Below are 23055 nucleotides of genomic sequence, written 5' to 3' on the forward strand. Positions count from 1 at the left end.
GTTTTAAGCTTTATATAGTTTTAAAAGTAAGTATTTTAAGTAAAGTAAGTAGTTTTATTAAGAAATTTTATAGTAAAGTCTACTTTTTAAATACTTATTAGAAAAGTAAAAAGTACTTTTTTAAAAATAGTTTTATAATTATATACTTAGTAGTTATACTATAAGTAGTTATATATAGTAAATATTTCTAGATTCTTAAAGTATAGAGCTTTTAAGTTTAACTAGAACTTACTTTTTAGAGCTAAAGTATAGTAAGTAATATTTTTTTTAAAAGCTAAGTAGTTACTTATAAGTATTTTATACTTTAATTCTTTAAAATAAGCTATATCTTAATAAGTACACTTTAATTATTTCTACTTATATAACTTCTTAAGTTTATAAATTAAAGTAGTTTATTTATTTTTATTTTTAGTAGTAGTAGCTTATAAAATTCTAGTTAACTTTAAAATAAGCTCTAATAGTACGTTACTATTTCTAATAATTAAGACTAAGTTAGTAATATTTAAAAAAGCTTCTAATAAGTTTATAAGTTTCTTAGTAAGTAGTATTACTACTTCTAAGAATATAAAAGCTAATTTCTTTTAGTTATTATCTATTACGTATAATAATAGTATAGCTTACTTACTACTATATTATATTACGCTAAAGAGATCTACTTTAGAGCTTATTATATCTAAATAGTATATATAAAAGTATTATAAAGTAGAATAATTTAAATATTAAATAATAGAGTTAGTTAAATACTAGATATATAATATTAGGCTATAATTAGATATATTATTTTAAAAAAACTAGAAATAAATTACTACTAAGCTATAATAGTAATTCTAAGGTATTTATAGCTAGTGCTAAGTTAGCCTAAACTTTTTAGAGCTAGAATCTAATAGTATTTTATTTTTATTAGTAAACTAATAATTCTATAGTATAAGCTAGTCTAAAAAGAGTAAGGTCTATTACTAGTATATAAAAAGATATATTTCTAAAAAAGTTAAAATTCTATAGAGGTATAGACTTTAAGTAGACTAAGGCTTAGGTTCTTAGCACTACTACCTCTAGTGTAGTTAAAGCTTTTAAAATTTAGAGTAGTAAAGTAACTATTCTATAAATACTAATATCTACCTATACTATAGTAGAGAGAATTATAATATAATTATATATTTTTAATAGCTTATAACTAACTAAGCTATAAATTATAAAGTAATAAAATACTAAAATCTTAGCTTATAAAATTATACTTTTATATATATACTCTTTATTTTTTATCTTTATTTTTATTCTATAGCTTATAGTAAAATTAGAAATCTAAAAACTTATTAAAGATATAAATAGTAGCTTAGATCTAATACTAAAAGCTATACTAGTATATTAAATAAGCTCTTAACTATATTCTTACTCTCTTCTATAAATTCTTCTAGTATTAGTAAGTCTATCTAAAGCTAATCTTATTACTAGTTATTATAGTAAAGTGTTAATATAGAGTAGAGTAACAAAACGTAGTTAGTAACTCTATATAGTAATCTTATTATAGGTATATTTTCTAAACACTTTATACTTACTATATATAACTATAAGAATTAAAAAAACTTTCTTTATAACGTTTACTATAAATATAGTACTTTAATAATAATAATAATATACTTATAGAGAGTAATAGTAATAAAGGCTTTTTTAAAAAACTTAAAAGTAAACTTAGAGGTAGTAATAGGTAAGCTGCAGAGCTATAGACTATAGAAATATTAAAATTTAAGAAATGTACGTCTAGATAAGCTTTTAAAGCTAGGTAGATACTAATAGTAATAGTAGGTAGCTTTTATTAGTAGAAGAGCTAAGAGTTAGAAAGTAGTATAGTATTAAATAAGAGTCTCTCTATTAGCTATAGAGCTAGGTAGATAACTATAGTTATAATACTATTATAGAGGTTAATACTATAGTTTAGAAAATAGTAGTCTAGAAGAGATTATATAAAACTTTATATATAAAGAATACTTCTCTTTATTCTATATCTTTCTTAATACTTCTATATATATCTAAAAAATCTACTAATATATCTACTAAATATAAAGAACTTTCTATACTAAACTCTGCTTCTATACTTATAATAAAAACTCTAGTTTTTATAATAATAATAATAATAATAATACTTAGTATAATAGAAAGTGCTACTTTAGTAGTTCTTACTAGTTACACGCGCAGCGTATTTAACTTTTTAGTCTATTTTAGAGAGTTTTTAATAAAAAACTTATAAAATATAGCTATAAGAATAGAGCTAGAAAAGAGCTTCTATTAAGATAGTATAAGGTAGATAAAGGTAATTACTAGTAATAAGAAATACTTTATAGCTTTATATATTATAAGTATATACTATTTCTTCTAAATAAACCTTTTTTCTAATATTCTAGTAATTATAAAGAAATAGTTTAACTAACTTAGTATATTAGATAAGAAGCTAGCTAAGTTAGTAAATACGCTAGTAATCTAAGATAAGCTTAACTTTATTAAGCTTATAAAAGATACTATTTTTCTTAGCTAGAGAAAGGTAGCGCTTTACTAGCTATAGAAAGTAGTATATATATAGTATAGTATTAGACTATACTAATAGACGCATAATAATAGATAGAATAGATAGTTAGTATACTAGAGAATAGTGTAATATAGCTAATATAGCTAGGCTTATAAGTAATTATATATAAAATATAGATTACTAGTATTTATATAAGTATTATATAGATATTATATAAGTATCTTAGATTATCTTAAAAGCTTTATACTAGTAATAGACTTACTTAGTTTCTTTTTAGTACTACATAATTATATAAAGCTAGTACTAGTACTAGTTAATAGTTTAAATAGCTATTAGTAATATATAATAAATATAAAGTAGTTAACCTATTATAATTACGTGCGTATTAATTATTATAAAGGTAGTATAAGTATAAGTATTATAAGTTATAAATCTAAGCTTATATTAGAGATTTTTAAGTTTACTATTAGGTCTAATATAGTAACGCGTTATTGCGTAATTACGTAATTATATAATTATTTAATTTCTAAAAAAGTACGCTATAGGCTTTGTCTCTTAGGCCTAGAAAGAGCTTATTACTAGTTATATTACTTTACTATCTTACTAAACTTAATTAAGCCTTTTATTATTAACTAATTATTTTTCTTTTAAATATATTACTATTACTATCTCTATAAGTTCTTTTAAAATTATTATTTTAAAAGCTATTATAAAAGCTATTATAAACTACTATATTTATACTATACTAAATACTATTATAAGTACTCTAAAGAGCTACTTTACTAGTATAGAGCTATATACTAAGTTTATTAATATTTCTATTACTTCTATTTTTATTATTTTTATTTTTAATACTTTTATTTCTATTATCTTTATTATTTCTATTATATATATAGCTAGTATAAAACTTTTTATTATTTTTTTTCTTAGCCTTACTTTTAAAAAGCTTATTAGTAAGATATATAAGCTTTTTAGTAGTTATAGTTTCTTACTTATAAGAGAGAGAAACTAGAAAAACTATTTTATTAAAGACTATTCTATTAATAATTTTACTAATAAGATACTACTAATTATCTACTATATTATTATTTATAACTAAGTATATAAAGTAAAAAAAATAATAAATTTACTTCTCTTTTTAGCTTTATAAAAAGCTATACTCTTATAAAAAAATACTTTAGCTAAAATACTTTATAAAAGTAAAAAGAGCTAAGATAGTAAAAATATAGTATTTATAAGTTACTTTATATAGTAAGATACTATTTATTAGATAGTAGCTATAATAAACTACTATAACTCTTATTAAGACTTAAAGAAATAGTTATTATATTATAGTTATTAGAGAATAAATACTATAAGGTCTAGTATAGTATTTTTATTACTACTATATTATCTTACTAAGTAATTAGTATAATATATAGTTCTTAACTACTATATAAACTTAAAAGTATATTAATATATATAGTTATAGTTAAGTATTAGTACTAATAGTAATATATACTAAATATCTTAAAATTTTAAAATCTTTTAGCTATTTTAAGATAACCTAGAAAGCTAGACGTTTTTTAATATCTTTTTACTAAATAGAGTCTATAAAATTAGGTATAAGACACTAAGTAGTATTTTATAAACTAGTTAGAAGTATAAAATAGCTAGGTATTTTAAGCTATACTTAAATTTAAAAATAAAGTATTATATTTTTAGACTAGCTTTACTATATATAACTAGAGTAAATATTTTAGAAGAATAATAACGTTAGTTCTATTATATTATTTATTATTATTAAGTATTCGCAACGTAGCTTGTAGGTCACTGTCTAGTTAGACGAGTTAGATCTCGCCCCGTCATTACATACCGGTCGTCACACCAGGCCTACAAGGCTGCATTTCAGAGAGCCTACTCTATTTAAAGGAAAAAGCAGACACTCTAGAGCCTATATTAGAATAAAGGCTTGCGAAGTTAGTAACCTAACGGCTCCGTAGGCTCCTAGGTGTTCAGTTTTTCCCTTGTGTAGGGTGGACCGGCAGTCGATGAACGGCAAGCTGTAGGCAATCCTCAGCATCGTTGTCTTGTCGCTTTAGTCGAGAGTCACGCCGTTCAGACATCTCAAGTGACACATCCTGGCTACCGCTGTGATAATCTTGGAAGTTTGCTCAAAGTACTCGCCTGCAAGGATCGTAACAGCGCCCGGGGTTGCCTAATAAGAGGCAAAACGCCATTGACGAAGCCACCTGATATGTGATAGGGGAACAGAGCTGCCAGGAGGGTAGCCTGGTTAGTTGTGCGGGGCCACATCACAATAGTTGGATGCGCTGCATGCGCAGCTTCTGGATAACTCACCTTTTCCTATGCCACATACGCGTCCATTCGTGTTTGCTACTTCCCAACCCCCACCGATCGCGATGGAAAAACGGCAGGTAGTCATCAGTTAGCTCCCAGGCAGCGGTGCAACGGGGCTGCGTCGGCCGGGCGCGAGCGCGGGACGCTCCTTCCGCGCGCGCTGGGTCTCGGCTGCTGCCCCTACCGGAATGCGTCCCACCAGAACAACTTCACCGGAATTCTCAAGCACTGAAGGACCTCTATGGAACAGAAAGCGCTAAAGAAGATCGTCTCTCGTGCCTATTTTCGGTATAACTCTATTTCAACGTCGTTTCCACGACGAGAGGAAGCATTAGAGGTTTCTTCGGCATGCCGGAGCTGAAGTGCAGATGACGCATGTGGAAGCTTGAGGGTGTCCGGCTCGGCTGCAAGTAGCCCCCGTGCAGCAAATTGGATTTGTTTATTCACGGGTTGGAGTCTCATCGCCCTACCGAGCCTCCTGGTCCTTGTTTGATTGCCTGCTGCCGTCAGATAAGTGACGTTTGCGGAAGCTGGCTAATGTCCGTCGTCCATCATCCGTCCAAATGAGCTCACCGAGCCTGCCTGAGTATCGATTTCGCTGTTCTTCATGTGTATCCCATGTAGATGGCATGCAAGGTTGCTGCAGCCATTTATCGGACATGAGGGTTGTGGGTGCGGGGTATGACTGGAGCCTTCGCGCAGACGATAAGACACAGTGTGCTGCAGACTGCAAATCACTCCTATGCGCATGATTCTGTCAAAGCGGCGTTGCTCACTCATAAGTATGACGCGTGGCGGACGCCGATGCGTCGCAGCTGTACGTCAAGGCTGCGGCATGACTAGGTGATCCGGCTGGGTACTGCCTGCGAGACTCATAGCTACGACCCATTGGCTATGACTGTGATTGCAGTTGTAACGAGGGCTGCGCGATATCATCCTCCTTGCCTGTTGTCCATAGGTATGCGTTGCGCGGGCATCGAACGGTCAGCAGGGTCCCCACAGTGGTGCGGTCTTTCTTCGACGGTTGCTGTTGGCTCCAGTAGTCAACGTGTCAGTATACTATAGATACCGCTCACAGCGAGAGAATTTGTTCCACAGTGGCTGCATGTAGATGCGAAAAGAAGAACGTGCTTACTGGTATTGTTGAAAAGTTCTTGCCAGTACACAAACCAGAAAATGTTTACCGAACAGACTCCTGGTTGTCGAGACGCCAACCTCAATGAAACTTATGCTCTATATATACATCGAGACAAAGGGAAAGATCGATAGCAAAACCCGTCTTGATGTCCAACAAAGAACCCTTTTACACATTTATACACGGTATCGTATAAGAACGCCAGCGAAGTGCAAAGCAGTTGGTGCGAAGGAAAAGCGATTACGCTAAGCATAAGAATGCTCGACACATTTTACGTGCTAAGTGGCTCTACATGACGAGACATCTGTCTACCAACGACGGTTGATCAGCTTGTGGCGACACCAAGTCTGGATCCTGTGATGGTGGCGGTCGTTCTGACCCTGAGCGCTGGCGATTTGGGCTACCGGTATGGCTTGGACGCCTTCGGTATGCATCCGGGGTCTTGGGATCGAATACAGGTGGTGGAAAAGTGCATGACGACATGAAAGGAGTTCCAGTATCGGTTGTTGAAATCATTGCTGGCACCGGCTCAATGTCCTTGAGGTCAGGTATGGTGTGGCGTCTCAAAAGTGGTAAGGTCGGTGTTGTGTGGAAGCTGCCGCTCTGCCGTATTGGTGTTATGTTGTAGCTTGTTGGTTTCGCTCCAACGCCCTCTGTGAATGATATCGAGCGAGCATAACAATAATAGTGGCGTGTACTACCATCTTGATCTGGAACAGTGCTCTTTTGTGATGCGCGTGATCTTGGCGATTGCGATGTACATGGCAAGCTCGCGGCATCTTTTGTTGCTTCAGCGGGAAGCCTGAGTGGGGTGCACACTTGATCTTTTGCATCGTGGGAGTCGCCTAGTTCCATGATATTGGTCACCAGTGCAGTATCGGATACACTAGATAGTTGGAGACCAAGCATCACTTCATCTGCGCTATGTTGTTCGCGACCAGACGGCGTCGGACTCAACCCGTCTTTGGTAGACTTGGTTATGTGTTGATCCGTGTGATTGATGGAAATCGTGGAGTCGCCAGTGTGGAAACGTTTTGAGTAGTCTTGAATCAAAAGCCATTTGGTATGCTCCCACCATATCCGTGTGTCTGTGAATCCAAAGTCGTGTATCGCCTTCAGACAGAGCTTTAGAAGAGGCGAAGCGTCCACCATCTCGAGTAGCCACTCATCGATGTCGTTCATTTTCTCTACCCAACGCAAATGGCTATGTGTCTGGTGGAACCGACCGACATTATTCGTGTTGAGCAACATCAAATCCCTACGATTGCTCGGGCGGGAGTGAGATTGTTGGAATCTTGCATCTGCTTTGTGTGTCGACATCAGAGCTTGCTCTGCTAGAAAGTCGGATAGTTGCGTGCCACGGCTATCGCCCACTTCATCACCGGAAGCTGTGAGATCCGCTATTATTGAATCGGTGTTAGTATCACCTGTCATGGAATGGGTTGTCAATTGCAGGATTTCCAGGTTGTCTGCACTTCGACTTCGGTCCAGCGTTTCGCTTGGCACAAATCTGTTGTTCAAAACTTCCTCAACGAACCTTGTTTCTCTGCGAGAGTATTTCCACTCTAAGGTGTTGTAACTGGCTTCGGCTTCATCGTATCCTGCTTCTATGAGGCCATGTCGGTCTCTTAGTGAAGACGCGTCAACGAGAGCATCCTCAATATCTTGCGGTAGATTGGCACCTATCTCATTAAGATACTGCCGTAACAGATTGAAAACGTGGCCATCCTTCGCACTCGTCTGTATATGAAGATCGCGGAGTTCCTGGCGCTTCGCGGCTAAGGAGAAGCGCGTGCCCACCAACTTGTCACGGAGATCCCGCAACGATTGCTGCTCGATATCTAGCTTCTCCGATATCGCACTCCGTGGTGCTTCCGGGACAAGAAATGGATGAGGATCGTCTGCTGTGGGCAATGGAGGAGGTGGAGGGACGTTCATCTCGGCGAATGAGATTGGCGGCGGCGGTGGAGGATAGACCATCACGGGTGGAATGCTCGGGCGAGGCTGAGCGGTATCGTCTTGACCATCACTGCGATCGCCATGCACCTCAATGGCTCGAGAACTTGAAGAGATTGGAGCATCATGGCAAACTTGAGATCCATCTGGCGATGCCACTGAACGCGGTGGGCGGACAAGATCAGGCGAATCCAGTGTCCCGGTCCGGTCCTTTGAGGTCGCACTCTCAACGATAGATGCTATGCTCGTCAGATGATCCGAAGTCGCTGGAATGCTGGAGATCAATCTCCACCGGGAGCAAGTAGCTCATACTGACCAGTGGGTTGTTCACACTGCATTCCCGGAGAGACATTAGACGACGATATGCTCGGGGATGAAACTAAACTGAAAGTGATGCATCCCGGACAGCAAAACGCGGCGGCAGCGAACGTATTATCCGTTTGTAATCTCGCCGGCGCCCCGTCACCGTGCACATTCACCGATGCGCATTGATCGGCAAGGAGGATCCCGAGGGTTGCTACTTGCTCCCGAATTGGCGGGTTCGAGCATGTGGCACATGGGCTCCATGCACTGGCTGATAACAGAATAAAAGCAGCGTTCATTTGTGAACGGGGCGGGTGCAGAAGCGTGCTAGTGGCCGTGCTAATCATCCTCGGCACGGGCACATGGGCCATCGCCAGCCTGTGGCAGCCCGGCACTCGCGCCAACCGTCTGCACCTTCACTCTATCGCCATCTGCAGGAGGGTCGCGTCGGCATCATGTCTAATACAATAGAAGACTTCGCGTCTTCGCATGTATCTACTATGCGGCTCTGCGCGATCCAGTCATGTGGCAGTATGTACATAAGCACCTGCAGCGCAGCGTTTCAAGGTTGTATCGCCTGAGTTGTCGCGCGCGGACAATGTGGCACCACTGACGGCATGGCTCAACCACAACAACTAGCACAGGAGTGGAACAGCGAATTTCAGAGATACGTGATTCCGTTTTGGGATAAGAACTATGGACGTTACTATTGGCAGCACTATATTGAAGGTCCGTAGCCGACCCTTACTGGTATGCGTAGAGGCTGACTTGAAATAGGCCAAGGTTGGACATTCTTCGACTGGGCTCCCGTCGGATGGGTTCCCGCGGCGCATGCCGTACCCCCGGCTCAGTCTCAAGTCCAGTTCCAGCAGCCGCATATACGTAGCGACTCTGTCCAAACTGTCACCTCATCCGGAGGTGGGCCTGCCAGTTACGGACGTGATGGGCGAGGCGAAATGGTTTACGCGACCTACAATCCAACAAATCCACTACCTAGCAGCCACTTCGAGACACTGGATCCTTGTCAGGCTCCAATCATCTCTAGAGACCACACATGCTGACCTATCGTAGCCTTTTACGTCAGGGGCAGTGCTTTCTTTGAGGAAGGGAAGGTTAGTAGCAGGCCTATAAGACGAGACAAAGATTATTCACAGTCAATCAGGTCTTTTCGGTTCTCTTCACTGAGCCAGCGGGTACCAACGCCCTGAACGGGCTGAATCCCATGGCCGACTACAATACCAACTTGTCCAGCAATACCAGCCTTTCAAGGGTCAGATTCGGTGAACATGTACATACCCAAGTACGCAGGTTCATCGTCGTTAAACGTAAACGAGAGTTCTGCTTCGCTGTGTACGCGATCCCCTACACGGTCTAGACGGTGACATGACTAATACTCGGCAGTCCAATATTCACTTATTACGGCCAAGCCACTACAAAGCATGGAGTCAGGCCTGATGAGCATGCCATTGCCTATTCGCTAGGACAGCAACCACAGCTTGTACAGGGTGAAGCGCCGCTGCGGAAGGCTCCCATCCCAATCGAAATGGAGGAAAATAACAGGGCGCTGGTCCCGGCCTCCAGAATCTACTTCGCCATCCACCACCCGATTCAGTACAACGTCAAGGTGAAAAATCTCGGCCACGTCCATCCAGATTATATTCCCACTTTCCTTGGCTACTGGAACCAGGAGAACACAGACTCACAGGACGACCCTGATGTGGCACAAAACCCAAACAATACGGACAATTTCTAATCCGCGACTTCCCGAGATATCGATAGCTTCTTTCTCAGGTTTGATCAAGATACGTTTTGATTTTGTATTTCTTACCATAACGATTTCATTGCTATTGTTTCGCGCTTTTTGTTGATGTTTGATTGCACCATGTTTCGGTTAGTCGAGGTCGTTTCCGCTCAAATACGCTGCTTTCGAATAACGTTTTCTTCAGTAATAGCTATCTGCAAATGAAGTTTCCGGTATTCCTCGCTATATCTTCCCACTAGTTCACTCGCGACTGAGGGCGTATCGTTCAGTGTGACCCAGGGTACGCCATGTGATATCTCTATTTGGGCTGCTACATGTTCATGCGAATCAACGATACAAGACCAACCCGGAATCTTCCCGAGTGCATTCATGCCCACCAATACCTCTACCACTGTTCCTTGCCCTTGTACCCGTTTTGTGCATTCGCCAATTGTGTAAGGATTTATTGGGCCTCTTGTATGTTGCTGGGTGCGTTTCATCCATTTGCTGAGATGCGAGCTAGGAGAATGAAAGAAGCTGTCTAGTTTGGAACCGGGTGGAATGCTTTGTACACCTGTAGAGCCCCTTCAATACTTTGCACAAGACCGAAAAAGACCGTAAGGCAAAGCACAGTAACCGCAATCCAGAAAGTATACCACTGAATTCGGTTCCTTCTATCGTACCAGTATTGTGAGATGGAAGTAGGCTTTGGTTGATCGAATCTCTCTTTCAAACTCATCAGTTGATCGCGCCAGTAACTAAATTTTGCAGCACGGCGATCACTCCAGATCATGTTGTTTCGATCGAGCAGTGAAAGGTCCAGGTGTATGACGTCTTCGCCTTGCGACTGTTGGGATTTCAGCCATCTTCGCGACTCAGCGTCCTGTCGCGGGAATAACAAGTCCAACGTTCGGAGCGTCTCGTTGACAAAATTGTGGGGGAATATATCACTGGTCTGATTAGCGATAGAAGCAGAGATCGTACTTGAGAACATGCCTGTCTTGATGTTGCAAAAATGTCGCGTGGTGGAAGATGCAGATCCTCCGCTCGTTGTCGATTAGCCGCAGGTGGTCAGCGAGATTGCTGGTCCATTGGATCTTCAGCCCTGTAAATCGCTGGATATTGAACGCCGTGAACTCTTCCTCGAATACAACATTCCCGGTCTCCGCTGAACTGACGGCGAAGTAATCCGCGAGAACCGTCTTCACGTCGTCTTGCTCATCGCTCCACGGTAGAAAACTTGAACCCCATTTTTGGTACTTCGACGGAGCTCCTACGTCTATCATCAAGAACAAGCGAGCTACTAGCCGAATTGCCCCTTCTGCCATATGGTATTTGTCCTCTTCAAGTCTTGGCTGCGTGACTAGTGACGCGAGAGAGCGCTTGATCGTCTCTTTTGTCCCCCCTTCTTCAAGTTTACGAACGATCGCTATGATATCTCGGTGTTCTCGCACAGTTATATACGCGCCGCCGTCGGGCTCGATAAACTTCCTGCATTCCGTGGTGTAGTGCCGAAAATACGCATCCCAGGGGCAACGATCTCGATCTTCTTTTACTGCTAGTATCGGGGTAGTTCTGACGGGCCAGAACGCTTGCAGAATGTCGCGTTTATCTCGAGTCTGTATGGGGTCTTCATTAGCCTTGCCGGAAAGTGCTATGTTTGAAGTCATGGCTCCGCAAGGGAAGAGTTCTAGAGACGCATCAGTGTACCTAGGTACTCAGTCTGACGGTATACTTGGAATTATAGGTACACAGGTGGGTTTCAGACTATCATCTCTGGGCTGTGTTATAATATGACGGCGTGGCGTCGCCAAGCGCCGAAGTCAGGCCTGATCGTGCGTTGTTAGGGGCGCGTCGCTCACCGGAAGGCGGTGCGGGGTCGATCGAAGTGCATTCAGTCCGCAACTTCTACTACTCCACATCACCCGTGGAATCACTCCCTCACATTGCGCATGATAAACTTGTGCCTATATCAGGCATTAATTCGTTCGTCTACCGAATTCTCGGCACAGTGATGACATATGTTAGTCACAGCCCGGGACGAAGAGCTGTACCGAACAGCTTGCCCAGTCATGGTGTATTATTCACCCATAACGACAACGCGGCCAAGTTTCGTCAACATGCCAGTTTCTATAACACCGCCGGACTACGAAAGTTCAGTTGATATTGATCAACCAGTGGTCGTGGATCTAGACACAAATCCGATATGGAAACGAAGGCAATTACAGCGTTGCTGGGCGGCGAAGGGACAGTGTGCTCAAGATTACAAAGACATGGAGGCCGAACTACTGAAAGAGCTGGATCAATCTCGACGAGAGTCTTTCTGCGAAGTTGGGGTATCGCTCTATATGATAGGAAGAACTCCGCAGAAAGCGAAACCTTTCATCATTGTTGCAAGTGAAGATCAACCATCACGCAAGGAAGCCGTAAAGGCTATCAACAGAAGCGTGCTGTTCAAGAATTCAAATTTCAAGATAGGAGTAACAAGATATCTACCGTCAGGTCCGATTATCCCAGTGGCGGGATCACCCAGCGATGAAGGCTGGAATTCCACATCAGACACCGGAGGATGGGATTCGGATACAGGCAGAATGAAGGCCTTAAATCCGTCTCATCAACAAGGGGTATCCTCTTTATCGGCTTACTATGATCCCAAGCAACGGTTGCGGATAACAGGAATGCCAATATACGTCAAAACCGTGGACTCGCGGATAAGAACGGCGACAGCCAACATTGTATACAATGGCTCCTCTTACGGATACATCACGGCCGCCCATGTCTTTGGTAATTCGAAACAAACCCCTTCCTCAAGCGACGACGGAGAAGATCTCGGTATACCATTTGATAGCGATAGCGAAGATGAAGAGACGTATGCTCATGATATATCATATGCTGGAAATGTGTTCCAAGAATCCATGGGACCAGGAACATCTCAAGCCACAGATACTCAGGATAACAGGCCACATGAGCTCACAGACTCTGGATTCCTCGACGATCCCGCGTCTAGTTTAGTTTTGCTGGGACAATTGGCTGCTGAGAAGGACATCGAGACGTCTTTAGACTACGCCGTCATTGACGTTGACAACACTCAGCTTCTTGGACATATTGCAGATTCCGAGATCTCTAAAAGAATACAGAAGGTGCACATACATACAACTTACTCGAGGCCATCGCCAGCTACAGCATTGACGACTCGCGGTCCCATCAATGGCACACTAATCAATGTGCCCACTCTCATGCGTCTACCGGGCAGCAAATCCTTTCAGCCGGTATATACCTTCTCGTATGAAAGCGCAATCAGACACGGCGATTGTGGATCTCTGGTGCTTGATACGCTGAGCAAGGAGCTCTGCGGTATGGTAGTTGCTGCTTCAGAGCGTCAGCCTCTTGCATACATAGTCTCGGCAAAAGAGTTAATGAATCACATTGCGACAACGGGCTGGCAATTGGTGCATGTGGATGATGATTACATGAGCCCTGGCGAAAGAGAGGGCCAGGCGGCGTACGTCCCGGAAACCCAAAATCAAGCGGTGTTGCCGGAGGTAGATGTGTCTCAAGGGGAATCATCGCTTGAAAGTATGACGCAAGCAAAGTTATCGCCAGAGAACGATCTCCGACCAGATTCATTGTCATACAGCATAGCTCCCCAGCCCGAATGGAATTACCAGTACCAGAGGTATCTTTATCTACTATTCAACACTCAATACCAGAGGTGGTATTGGGATCACCATGACGGTAACAAGTCGCCCCGGGAAGCATGCGCGTTGACTAATGGCCATCAGGACAAAGCTGGGCGTTCTTCGACTGGGTCCCTCTGGAAATTGCGCCCCCTGTGCCACCACAGGTAACAGCACGACTGCAACCCAAGTCTGAAACCTATCAGGCCTATCATAATGCCTCAAACGTACGCTTTGACTCTGCAATCGGGCCATCCGACTATGGCGAAGGTAAGACAGTCTATAACTCTTACCACGAAAAAGAATCCCTCGATCCTTGTAAGTCAGCATTAGACGGTCTACCATAATTCAGCTCTGACGTCTCCAAGCATTCTGCGTCAGAGATGCAAATTTCTTCATTGAAGGAAGGGTATGTAGATCATTCCACAATCAACGCGAATTCTAACAGTGTCAGGTGTTTTCCATGCTGTTCAGCGAAGCGGCGGGTGGAAACGCTGCTGTTGCACAAAAAAACACCAACGTCGTGACAAACTACAACAGCTCTCTTTCGATGGTAAAGTACCGTGAGTATGTACATACGCAAGTGCGGAGATTCATTGTGGTCAAGCACAAAAGGGACTTTTGTTACGCCGTGTAAGTTAATTATTGATCACTATCGTACGCTGCTAATGATAGAAGGCCCATCTTTACCTACCAAGGTCAAGGCACGAAGAAGCAAGGTGTCTCTCCACAGGAGCACGCCATCGCGTTCTCGCATGGGTACACTGCCCAGTTACTACCAGACGAGGCCCCCCTCGTTAAGCATGCTATTGGCATCGTTATGAAAGATGGCGAAAGGCCTCTATCAGCAGCGTCGAGGATCTATTTCGGGATTCACCATCCAATCCAATACAACGTCAAAGTAAAGGACCTTGGCGTTGTACATGAAGACTGGTTGCCAACCTTTATTGGCTATTGGAAAATGGAGAATGTTTCCGACACTGCGCAATCTACCGAAATTACCAATGAGGCTGCTCAAGATGACGATTCCTAATATGGAAATACAGAGAGGTCTTGATGTACATCAATCCGGGTGGTAGAAGGTCTTTTTTTGCTGGGTCCTGTGAGAAGGTAATTGGCCTGCCTCTACTTAAATGACAAACTCATCAACATTAAATCGTTGCCCCTCGATCAATCAAGATGTCGGATTTTGAGATACCACTTTCTTAAGCAAGCTATCTATTCAAAAGGACACATTGAGCGGCTGAAAGTTTGTTGCATCTCACTAGGCTTTACTGTGTAAAACCCTCAAAGCTATCACAATTATACCTACCGTATGCCGAAGCACAATCTCAAAGACCTAGCTGAGCCCAAGACCAGACCGCAGTCTGAGCCAAAGGCGCGCTCTATTCTTTCTCACTGTGTAAAAATGGCGGAGTATGTGGTGTGTGTTTCGTGCGACGATTACTGCGCAGGAGGCCCACTTTTCGCGCGCCGACCGATGCAACCGGGCCTCATGTGACCGCGAACGCCGAGGACTCTAGCGCGTGTCTGCACAACGCGTCATTAGCACCCAGAAGACTCACGACTGTTCAGAGCTGAAGCGTGTATCACTCCGTCGTTTCCAGGTTTCAGCGAACCGAACTTGCCATGACGCTATGGCTCGCTCTCTGAGATACGCCCGTAACGCCGCTCCGGGGTCGTCCGCCGGTTTGGCGTAGCATCACCATTTGCTCGCCAGCACAATCCAGCTACAAACGAGATGGCACTGTTGCTCCCACAGGGTAGTTGGTGTTTCTCGATGCGCGCCCACTGCATACCGTCAGATCGAGTAGGACGGCGCCTCGATATGACCAGCGGCCCAATGTTCGTTAACGCGCAACTGTAGGAGACCAACACAAGGGTAGGCTGGTGGTTGAACCAGATCTTGTTCGATGCAGTTTTACTGACAGGAAGCAGATCGAGGCCACTTTCGAGGCCACTTAGATCTAGATACGTCGAATACCCCTCCATGTCCGTCGCTCGCCAGCCCTCCGCTACGCATCCGCACACGTTTCCTCACCGCCGCCGAGCTCGCGTATACACAACAAAGACATCCGAAGACACCCGTGGCTACATACGATGCCCTCGTCTCGCGGTCGCTGTGATATTGGTCCTGTCCGTACGCCAGCGTCTTGCCACAAGAATAGTCAACTCGCTTGTCCGAGCCCTTCGTCCATGAGTTCTCTTTGGAAATCATTCTTCGAACCAATTAATAGCGAACACTGAGATCGTGGCTGGCGTTATGGATGTCCTTCATCTGTGGGCATATTGCATAATGGGATAGGCAATGCTTCATGCAGTCATGCTGCCCTTTTACGTCTAATTTATGGCTGACTTGACAAGGCAACAGAGTAACATTATCATATAAAGACAGAAGAGGAAATTCCACATACTGGTCCACGATTGAGGAGCCTTCCTGGTACGCTGGTACTCGTCTCATCGACCCCGGCTTCTCATTTTACGGAATTCGCACGCGCGAAGTGTTCGATACATATCTCCAATGATCTCACAACATTTCTTACGAACTCAGTCCTCCAATCCTTAGTCTTATCCGAAACCCCCACGTCAAAGCACCAATTTACAGCTGTGGCATAGTCGTCTCCGCCTTCTCCCCCTACACCGCTAGCCCATTTCATCGCAACTAGCACGTCCAATGCATGCTTGGCGTTGATGTCCGTGGTGGGTAGATGATTCTTGCGCGTAGGCAGGTCTTCCAGTCTACGACCAAAGCAAAGCTCTACGAGCAGGATACCGAGAGCATAGAAATTACGGTCATTCACCAATGACTCGCCGGAGGAGGAGTGGCTTTGATCATGCGACAAATCTTGTCGGATGAAAGGCTCCCCATAAATAACGTCTTGGCTATCATCCTTGCGAGGGTAAAAGATGACGTCTCTCTTGCAAAACGCTGTTCGCAGCCAAGGCGTGGACTGGAGTTGTCCAACTGACGAGGCAAGAAGAAATGCGATCCAGTAGCGCTGCCGCCGGGTAATGGTGCCCTCGAAGTCGTGAGAGAGGATGTGATCAAGCGTAATGGCAATATCCCCATTGATCCCTTCGTCTCGAGCGGTAGGATGAACATGGAAGGTTTGGTCATCATGGCTAATGATGCCCATGCAATCTACGCGATCCGTGTCGCCTAATCGCTGACACAGCTTCATCTTCCGACTGATGAACGAGTCAAGGACAATCTCCGGTGTGTTCGGCTTGAGAGGAGCAAATCCCACCCTCTTACGTCTTACAGTCGATGTTGATGATGATGATGCCCTCGGTATAGGCAAAGCTGCTGGAGTTGGCTGACGAAGGGGCGGCGCTAAAGTCGCAGGCGTCGCTACATTGTGAACGGCCGAGCAACTAGGCATCTCACCGCAACTGATCTTTCTCCAGCGCCATGGAAGGGGCTCATAACACGAGGGGGCGATGAACGTGAGAACTATTTCAAAGTACACTTCGGCAAGTGTTCGGTGCTCCAGTCGCAGATTTGTAGCATGGTGCGACTGGCACGAACACTCCCACGACGTCTTCAGTGCCCTGTAGAGAAGATCGGCCTTTCTCGCTATTTTCCTGAATGTATTATCCATTGCCGAGATTTGCTTGGTGAAGCCGGGTGCAGCATCTTGACATGCGGAGACTTTGTCGCTAGAGCGCACGAGCTTCTCCAAGCGCTCGTTGCATTCTTTCAGCTGTTCAACCAGTTCGTTCCGTTTTCTTTCCCCAAAGCTGAACTTTGTTCGGAACATTTCGTATTCCAAATTTCCCTTCGGCACAGGAATTTTTGAAGACCTTGAAGATGCTTGAAGGCTTGGCGATTTGTTGCGACTTTGTTCCTTCTGTTCTGGCAGCGAGAGCTCGGTTTGAATGCTCCCTTTATCGAAGCGTAACTCCCTACTGAACTCTTTTACCACATCGTTCATTTCGGTAATGATGCTCTGGTACAGATGGTATGACTCGTTAAGCCTTCCCTCTAATCGTTTTTGCAAAGCTGCGTCACCCCATCCTCGTCCGCCCGGGTCTGCTACGAGTCTTGCAACCTCATCCGCATTTTCGGTGAGTGGCACTAGAAGTTCCCGGAGGTTGTTTTTGTAGATGATCTCATGAAACTGAATGTCGCGTTGACATTTCTTATAGTGCTTTCGTATGTGCCGATATAGGTCACCTACTTTCGCCACGTCGCGCCAGTGCTCGATGCCGCTTAGGAGTAGTGGAAAAGCGCCGAGAATAACACCTGCTACTTCTAGTCCGCTCATAGCGTGTTGCGAGTTGTGTGAATAGGAGTCTTTGTGTGGCAAGTTGTAGAGTGAGGGATTTGATCCTGGAAGGCTGAGACGCAAAGAGGGGGTCGTCAGGTTGTATTCCCCGCACCTTTCGCCCCCAGATTACGTCTTGCCAGCTTCCAAGTCCGTGACGTCCGCCCATTACACTACTCAGATGCGTATCATCTTTTGAGACTCTAAGCTGCGCAATTGTTTTGTGCGAAAGATCTACAACAGCGTCAGTTACATGCGCGACACCTTGCGCTAACACCTGTCACTACGCTCGACCACCTCCTGCGATCCGTTCGTTTGCATCTCACCGAAGAATGAGCCATGACGTCTTCGATGTCAGAGCGATCCCGCGCCTGTGTCAGGAAACTTAGAGAAGTAATCTCCGCTTTGGCGAACCCAAGGTCCGCCGATGAGCATGTCAAACAAGTCCAGGTGAACGAGGAATTGGACAGGTTCATTCTTTTCGTTGGGAACATTGGAGGTTTCCATGAGCCTGAATCACCGTTGTCTGTCGATTCACGACTACGTGAGGCAAAAGATGTGCTTGACCATATCTTAGGCCTCTTGGACGACCTGGTTGAAGCTGCGGAAGAGCTTCGCCAGATTGTCTGTGGCGAAAGACAGGGTATGACATGTGGCCCTGGTGAGAACGAGGATGGCAAAGATTTGGGGACTAGCGAGGAATATGAGCTTCGAGACGAGATTAGTGCAACTATCACACGGCTCTTTAGAGTCACAGCCCTCGTACGACAGGCAGCGCCTACCGACCCTTTCGCCAAAGCTCTCAGTCGAAATCGCTATCGCTTCAACGACCAGTTCGATATTGCCCACGTGGGCCAGAGATATCCGAGTCTTGCTACGGATGATTACATCTGGCTTCGTCAACGACTTGGGAAAGCTATCACACACAGGCGACATTATCTAACTTACATGCGAGACCACCGTGATAAATTGGAAGGAGAATCCTACCAAGACGACGAGACAAGGGACGACACAGGAAGATCGCACGTCCCTATTACTGGTCAGCTGCAGGGTCTCGATTTGAAGCAAGATACTATGAGCCGTCCTTCCTACTACACCAAGGCAACTACCATCGTACCCGAACGGCTTGCGCTTAGTTCGTTAGATGCAGAAGAGCCAGACTCAGAAGACGATACTCGTTCATACACAACCATATCTCGCTCGGTCGATGAGAACGATGAAACGTCTACCACCTTTCGTATACCGAGGCTTGAGGACCTGCGTTCTGCTAGTGGAAAGGAAATCGAGTGCCCCTTCTGCTTCCGAATCAAAAGATTCAAGAACGAACGTGTCTGGAGAAAACACGTCTTCTCTGATATCCGTCCTTATGTATGCACGTTCCCCGACTGCGATGCGCCTTATTTCGGAGACATCAACAAATGGTTTCAGCATGAAATGACGTACCATCGAGTGGCCTATAGGTGCTTTCTTTGTCCGGACGCCTTTTATCGCCGAGAGAAAGCCTATGTTGCGCACTTGAAGCGCATGCATTCAGACACCCTCAACCAAGCCGAGAGCGAACAGAATATCACTCTTGCTCGGGAACCGCTCTCCCAAATTCCAGCAATGGACTGCCCTTGCTGCACAGATTGGGTCGACCGTTTGAGAGAACATTCAGGCCTTACAGTTGGACTGTCGCCCAGTGAAGTCTTGACCGTAGATCCAACAGCATTCAAACGCCATCTCGCTAAGCATCTAGAGCATCTCGCACTTTTTGCTATACCGATTAGCGCTGCAGCTGATGATCCAGATAATTCAACAGATGTTAATGAAGCCGATGATACGTATATGGAGTTCAGCGAAAGCTACGACCATGAGGTGTACGCCCCAACAACCCAAAGTACTCAAGTGGTGTTGCCGGCAATGAAGACCTCCCAAGCAGAGTCATCGCCGAAGAGCATTTCCCGAGCCACGCCGTTATCAGCAGAGGCTATGAATCAAAACACATCGCACACCCATTCTCCCCCCAACTGGATATGGGACGAGCGATACCAGGATTACTATTGCGTCACGCTTGATGAGCATCGTGAGTATTGCCACGTTCTAATTATGCTGAAAGCCACCGCAGTTCACTGAATGAAACAGAACACCCGGTATATCACTGGGCTAAACAGCAGGCGCAGGCGGATATCATCGACCTCTCTCGCAGACAGGACTCAGACGGCTCAAAGGTGGCTCAGATGCCTGATCCTGGTATGTCACTGTTCTGAATCTGGTGGCAGAGATCTAGCCTAATCTGTATTTCGTAGCTCCGCAGGATGTACGTGCGATGAAAGACTTCATTGGAGGGACGCCACAGAGTGGCTGGTACGATAACCTGGACTCGAGTAAGCATATTCTGAAGACAAACACTCTCTCCGCTAATTGTGGGACTCTTAGGCTACTGCATTAGAACCGCTGCCGAAGCCTACGATTTTTTTGTAGTTGGCAAAGTCTTTGTTATGCTCTACTCTGAGGCTGCAAGTGAAACTTCACAAGCAACCCTATACGACGATGCATATACCCTCGTTCGATTTGGCGAGCGGGTATACACCAACATACGTCGCTTCGTGGTACTCGAGGTCGGGAACGGTTTTGTCAAGGCTTGGTACGAGCTGGTTCGACATCGCAGGTGCATTCCGACTAACAAGACTCAGCGGTATTGGTACCTATTCCAATCGGAAAACCCACAAAGACAATTACAGATTATCCGAGCATGCAGTCGTTTATCTTCAGGGAACAAACCCGGCTTCCTGTTATCTTGAAGGAGAAAAGGACAGCGGTATGACCAAGGACGCGATAGAGATCATACCGGTCGACTCCTCAATCAGACTCCGAAGCAACTCCCGCATACGTTTCGGGAAGACATACCCGATTGAGAAGAATGTCAAAGTCAAGGAATTTGGCCAGGTACATCCTGAGCATATAGGCAGGCTTCTCCAGTATTGGAAAGATGAAGATAGCTGAAGCGGGAGGAGTAATTCGAAGGAGAGACTGGATTGTTCAAACATAGGGCACAGCCCGGACTATGTATTCGGCACCAAGGTCACGCGCCTCTACTTTGTTAAGGATTAAGACTGGGGCCAAGGCCGTGGCCTTTATCATCCATCACCTTAACAAACGAAGATGCGCGTTGCTGGAGACGCGAGTGGCCTCTATCTCTAATCAATAATGAAATTCATTTCTACGCTCATAGCGCATCTCGTACCAAGCAAGTCTTCTACTACACAGCAAACCCCTTGTTTGCATGCCAAATCAAATCCATCGCATAAACAAACAGCCTATCCTCAAAGAGCGTACGAGATGCATGTAGCCCGTCGATCTCATGTTGAACCCCCATAGCCCGCCGCGCTTCGGGTAAGTTATAAACCCAGTCGGCGAACAAGACGTACTCCCTATGATGGCTCCGCACAGTTCTTCTGCCATTCGTCAGATCCAACACCGGGTCATACCAAGTACAACGCTCGCCTTGATCGTTGAACTGGAAGTGCTGCCTACTGAACACATCTAGTTCATGCACATCTTGTTCAAGGCTACGCAAATTATCCGAGAACGTCTCATAGTCCGAGACCAGTACATTCATCGCAGGAACCAACGTGAACTCCAAGGTGAACTTGAGCTGATGAGCCTCGGTCGATGATGGTATATACTGTGCCTTTGTGCGGAGCGCGGTGAGACTCTTAACCAAAGCTTTGAGAGGAGCAAAGATCTCTTCGTAGCTTAGAACAATGAAGGCGTTGTTGAGGGCTGTGTAACGGTCTACATCCAGATCCTCGTTGAGTTCCAAGGCGATGCGGGCGGCGCGCTGGGTTTTGTGGAAGGTGACGCCGGCTTCTCTATAGCGATCTTCCAATGAGTTGCAAAGATTGAGAAGACTGTCGGCGCGTTCAATGATCTCTTGGATACCGGTGCGGGCTTTCTTGGCCTCCTCGTCGGCTTGCTCTGGAGGTACGGGTTCGCAGTTTGGGCACATATTGGTGATATGACTGATAGGTTGGATTGGTACTCCCTGGTCAGCTCTGGTTGCAGTGGCTGGGTGAAACAATAGGATGAAATTGCATCTTGTGATATAGAGAGCTGCAGCAGCGAGCGCTGTGAAACTGCACCCCTAGAGCTTGCATGTAGTCTGCACAGTGTGTTAAACTTCGTTCACCCACCGTCTCACCAACCCTCGACATCTGTAACCGCCAACATAGTCCAGTACGCGTCCTTCGCAATGTCCTCTTCTTCTACCACGCCATCGACAAAAGCTTCCGTATACGCAGACTTCGACTTCACCACCCCATGCTCAATTTCCAAAAAGGTCTGTACCCACGTCCGAAACATGTTACCCTCGCGGCTGTGCTTAGCGGCCAACGCCTCAGTTCCATCAAGATCGGAGCGCTCGGCGAGCTTCGCTACTTGCTCCTCCACCCATACCAGCCCAGCCTCCAGATTCCGGAGAGGTTTCGCCAGTTGCGACAGCGTGAGTTCACATTCAGCTTCCAGCTCGCGAAGGAGATCGACGTTCTCCGGAGCAGTGCCTCTTGATACTACCCATTTCTGCAATACCGCATATGCAGCGTCGAAGATTTCGTCCCATGGGTGAAAGAACGGCTCTTCAGAGCGCGGGCGGCCGATTTCGAACATTTGGCTGAGCCGTGAACACACATTCTGCTCGACTGCTTTCGAGCTACAAGTCGCGATTGAGCGCCGGAGCGCATACGGAACCTTGTGATAGGCGACTCCAGCGATTCGAAACCGCCTTTCGTATTTGTCCAGTCTGGCGAGCCATGAGAGGGCCCTAGGCTTTGCCCAATCAAGCCAATCTTCGTATACCGCCGCAGGAGCTAGTAGCGCTGTGTTTGCGCTGTCTAATTGCCAGTCGTACGGTAATTTGTTGATCCATGTGTCGATTCGCTTCTTCTGAGATCGTGACAAAAGCTGGCCATACGGTTGTTTTGATGAGATAGCCATGGGTGTTTGGTCGTGTTTCGGGCAGGGCGGTCCCGCTCGGTCCTGTAGTACGGCTCTGGGTATCTTTTTCCTTCTGGATGCCGGTTGCGTAGTCGGCTGATCCGTGTTGATATTGATTGATCGCGCAAATAAGAGGGACT

The 23055-nt window shown here is 44.8% G+C and overlaps 5 protein-coding genes across 5 annotated transcripts; 3 read left to right on the forward strand and 2 right to left on the reverse strand.

Moving 5' to 3' along the window:
- Positions 1-6786: 6786 nt before the first annotated feature.
- J4E79_001640 (uncharacterized protein) lies at positions 6787-7976 on the reverse strand (the record flags this gene model as incomplete). Its single annotated transcript, XM_049350548.1, is given in 2 exon segments — positions 6787-6798; positions 6816-7976. The coding sequence occupies 2 exon segments, from the start codon at positions 7974-7976 to the stop codon at positions 6787-6789; spliced, it is 1173 nt and encodes a 390-aa protein (XP_049214387.1).
- An 896-nt stretch (positions 7977-8872) lies between these two features.
- On the forward strand, positions 8873-10008 carry J4E79_001641 (uncharacterized protein; the record flags this gene model as incomplete). The annotated part of the gene is made up of 5 exons (XM_049350549.1): positions 8873-8984; positions 9033-9173; positions 9327-9367; positions 9418-9525; positions 9751-10008. 5 exons carry the CDS (start codon positions 8873-8875, stop codon positions 10006-10008), a joined length of 660 nt encoding a protein of 219 aa, XP_049214388.1.
- Positions 10009-13934: 3926 nt separating this feature from the next.
- Positions 13935-14706, forward strand: J4E79_001642 (uncharacterized protein; the record flags this gene model as incomplete). Its single annotated transcript, XM_049350550.1, has 3 exons — positions 13935-13943; positions 14128-14240; positions 14352-14706. 3 exons carry the CDS (start codon positions 13935-13937, stop codon positions 14704-14706), a joined length of 477 nt encoding a protein of 158 aa, XP_049214389.1.
- A 3574-nt stretch (positions 14707-18280) lies between these two features.
- J4E79_001643 (uncharacterized protein) lies at positions 18281-20190 on the forward strand (the record flags this gene model as incomplete). The annotated part of the gene is made up of 2 exons (XM_049350551.1): positions 18281-20006; positions 20066-20190. 2 exons carry the CDS (start codon positions 18281-18283, stop codon positions 20188-20190), a joined length of 1851 nt encoding a protein of 616 aa, XP_049214390.1.
- Positions 20191-21182: 992 nt separating this feature from the next.
- Positions 21183-22915, reverse strand: J4E79_001644 (uncharacterized protein; the record flags this gene model as incomplete). Its single annotated transcript, XM_049350552.1, has 2 exons — positions 21183-21901; positions 22129-22915. The coding sequence occupies 2 exons, from the start codon at positions 22913-22915 to the stop codon at positions 21183-21185; spliced, it is 1506 nt and encodes a 501-aa protein (XP_049214391.1).
- Positions 22916-23055: the final 140 nt, after the last annotated feature.

Source organism: Alternaria viburni (assembly GCF_023758015.1).
Source record: "Alternaria viburni strain BMP 2772 chromosome Unknown scaffold_3, whole genome shotgun sequence".
Classification (NCBI taxonomy): Eukaryota; Fungi; Ascomycota; class Dothideomycetes; order Pleosporales; family Pleosporaceae; genus Alternaria; species Alternaria viburni.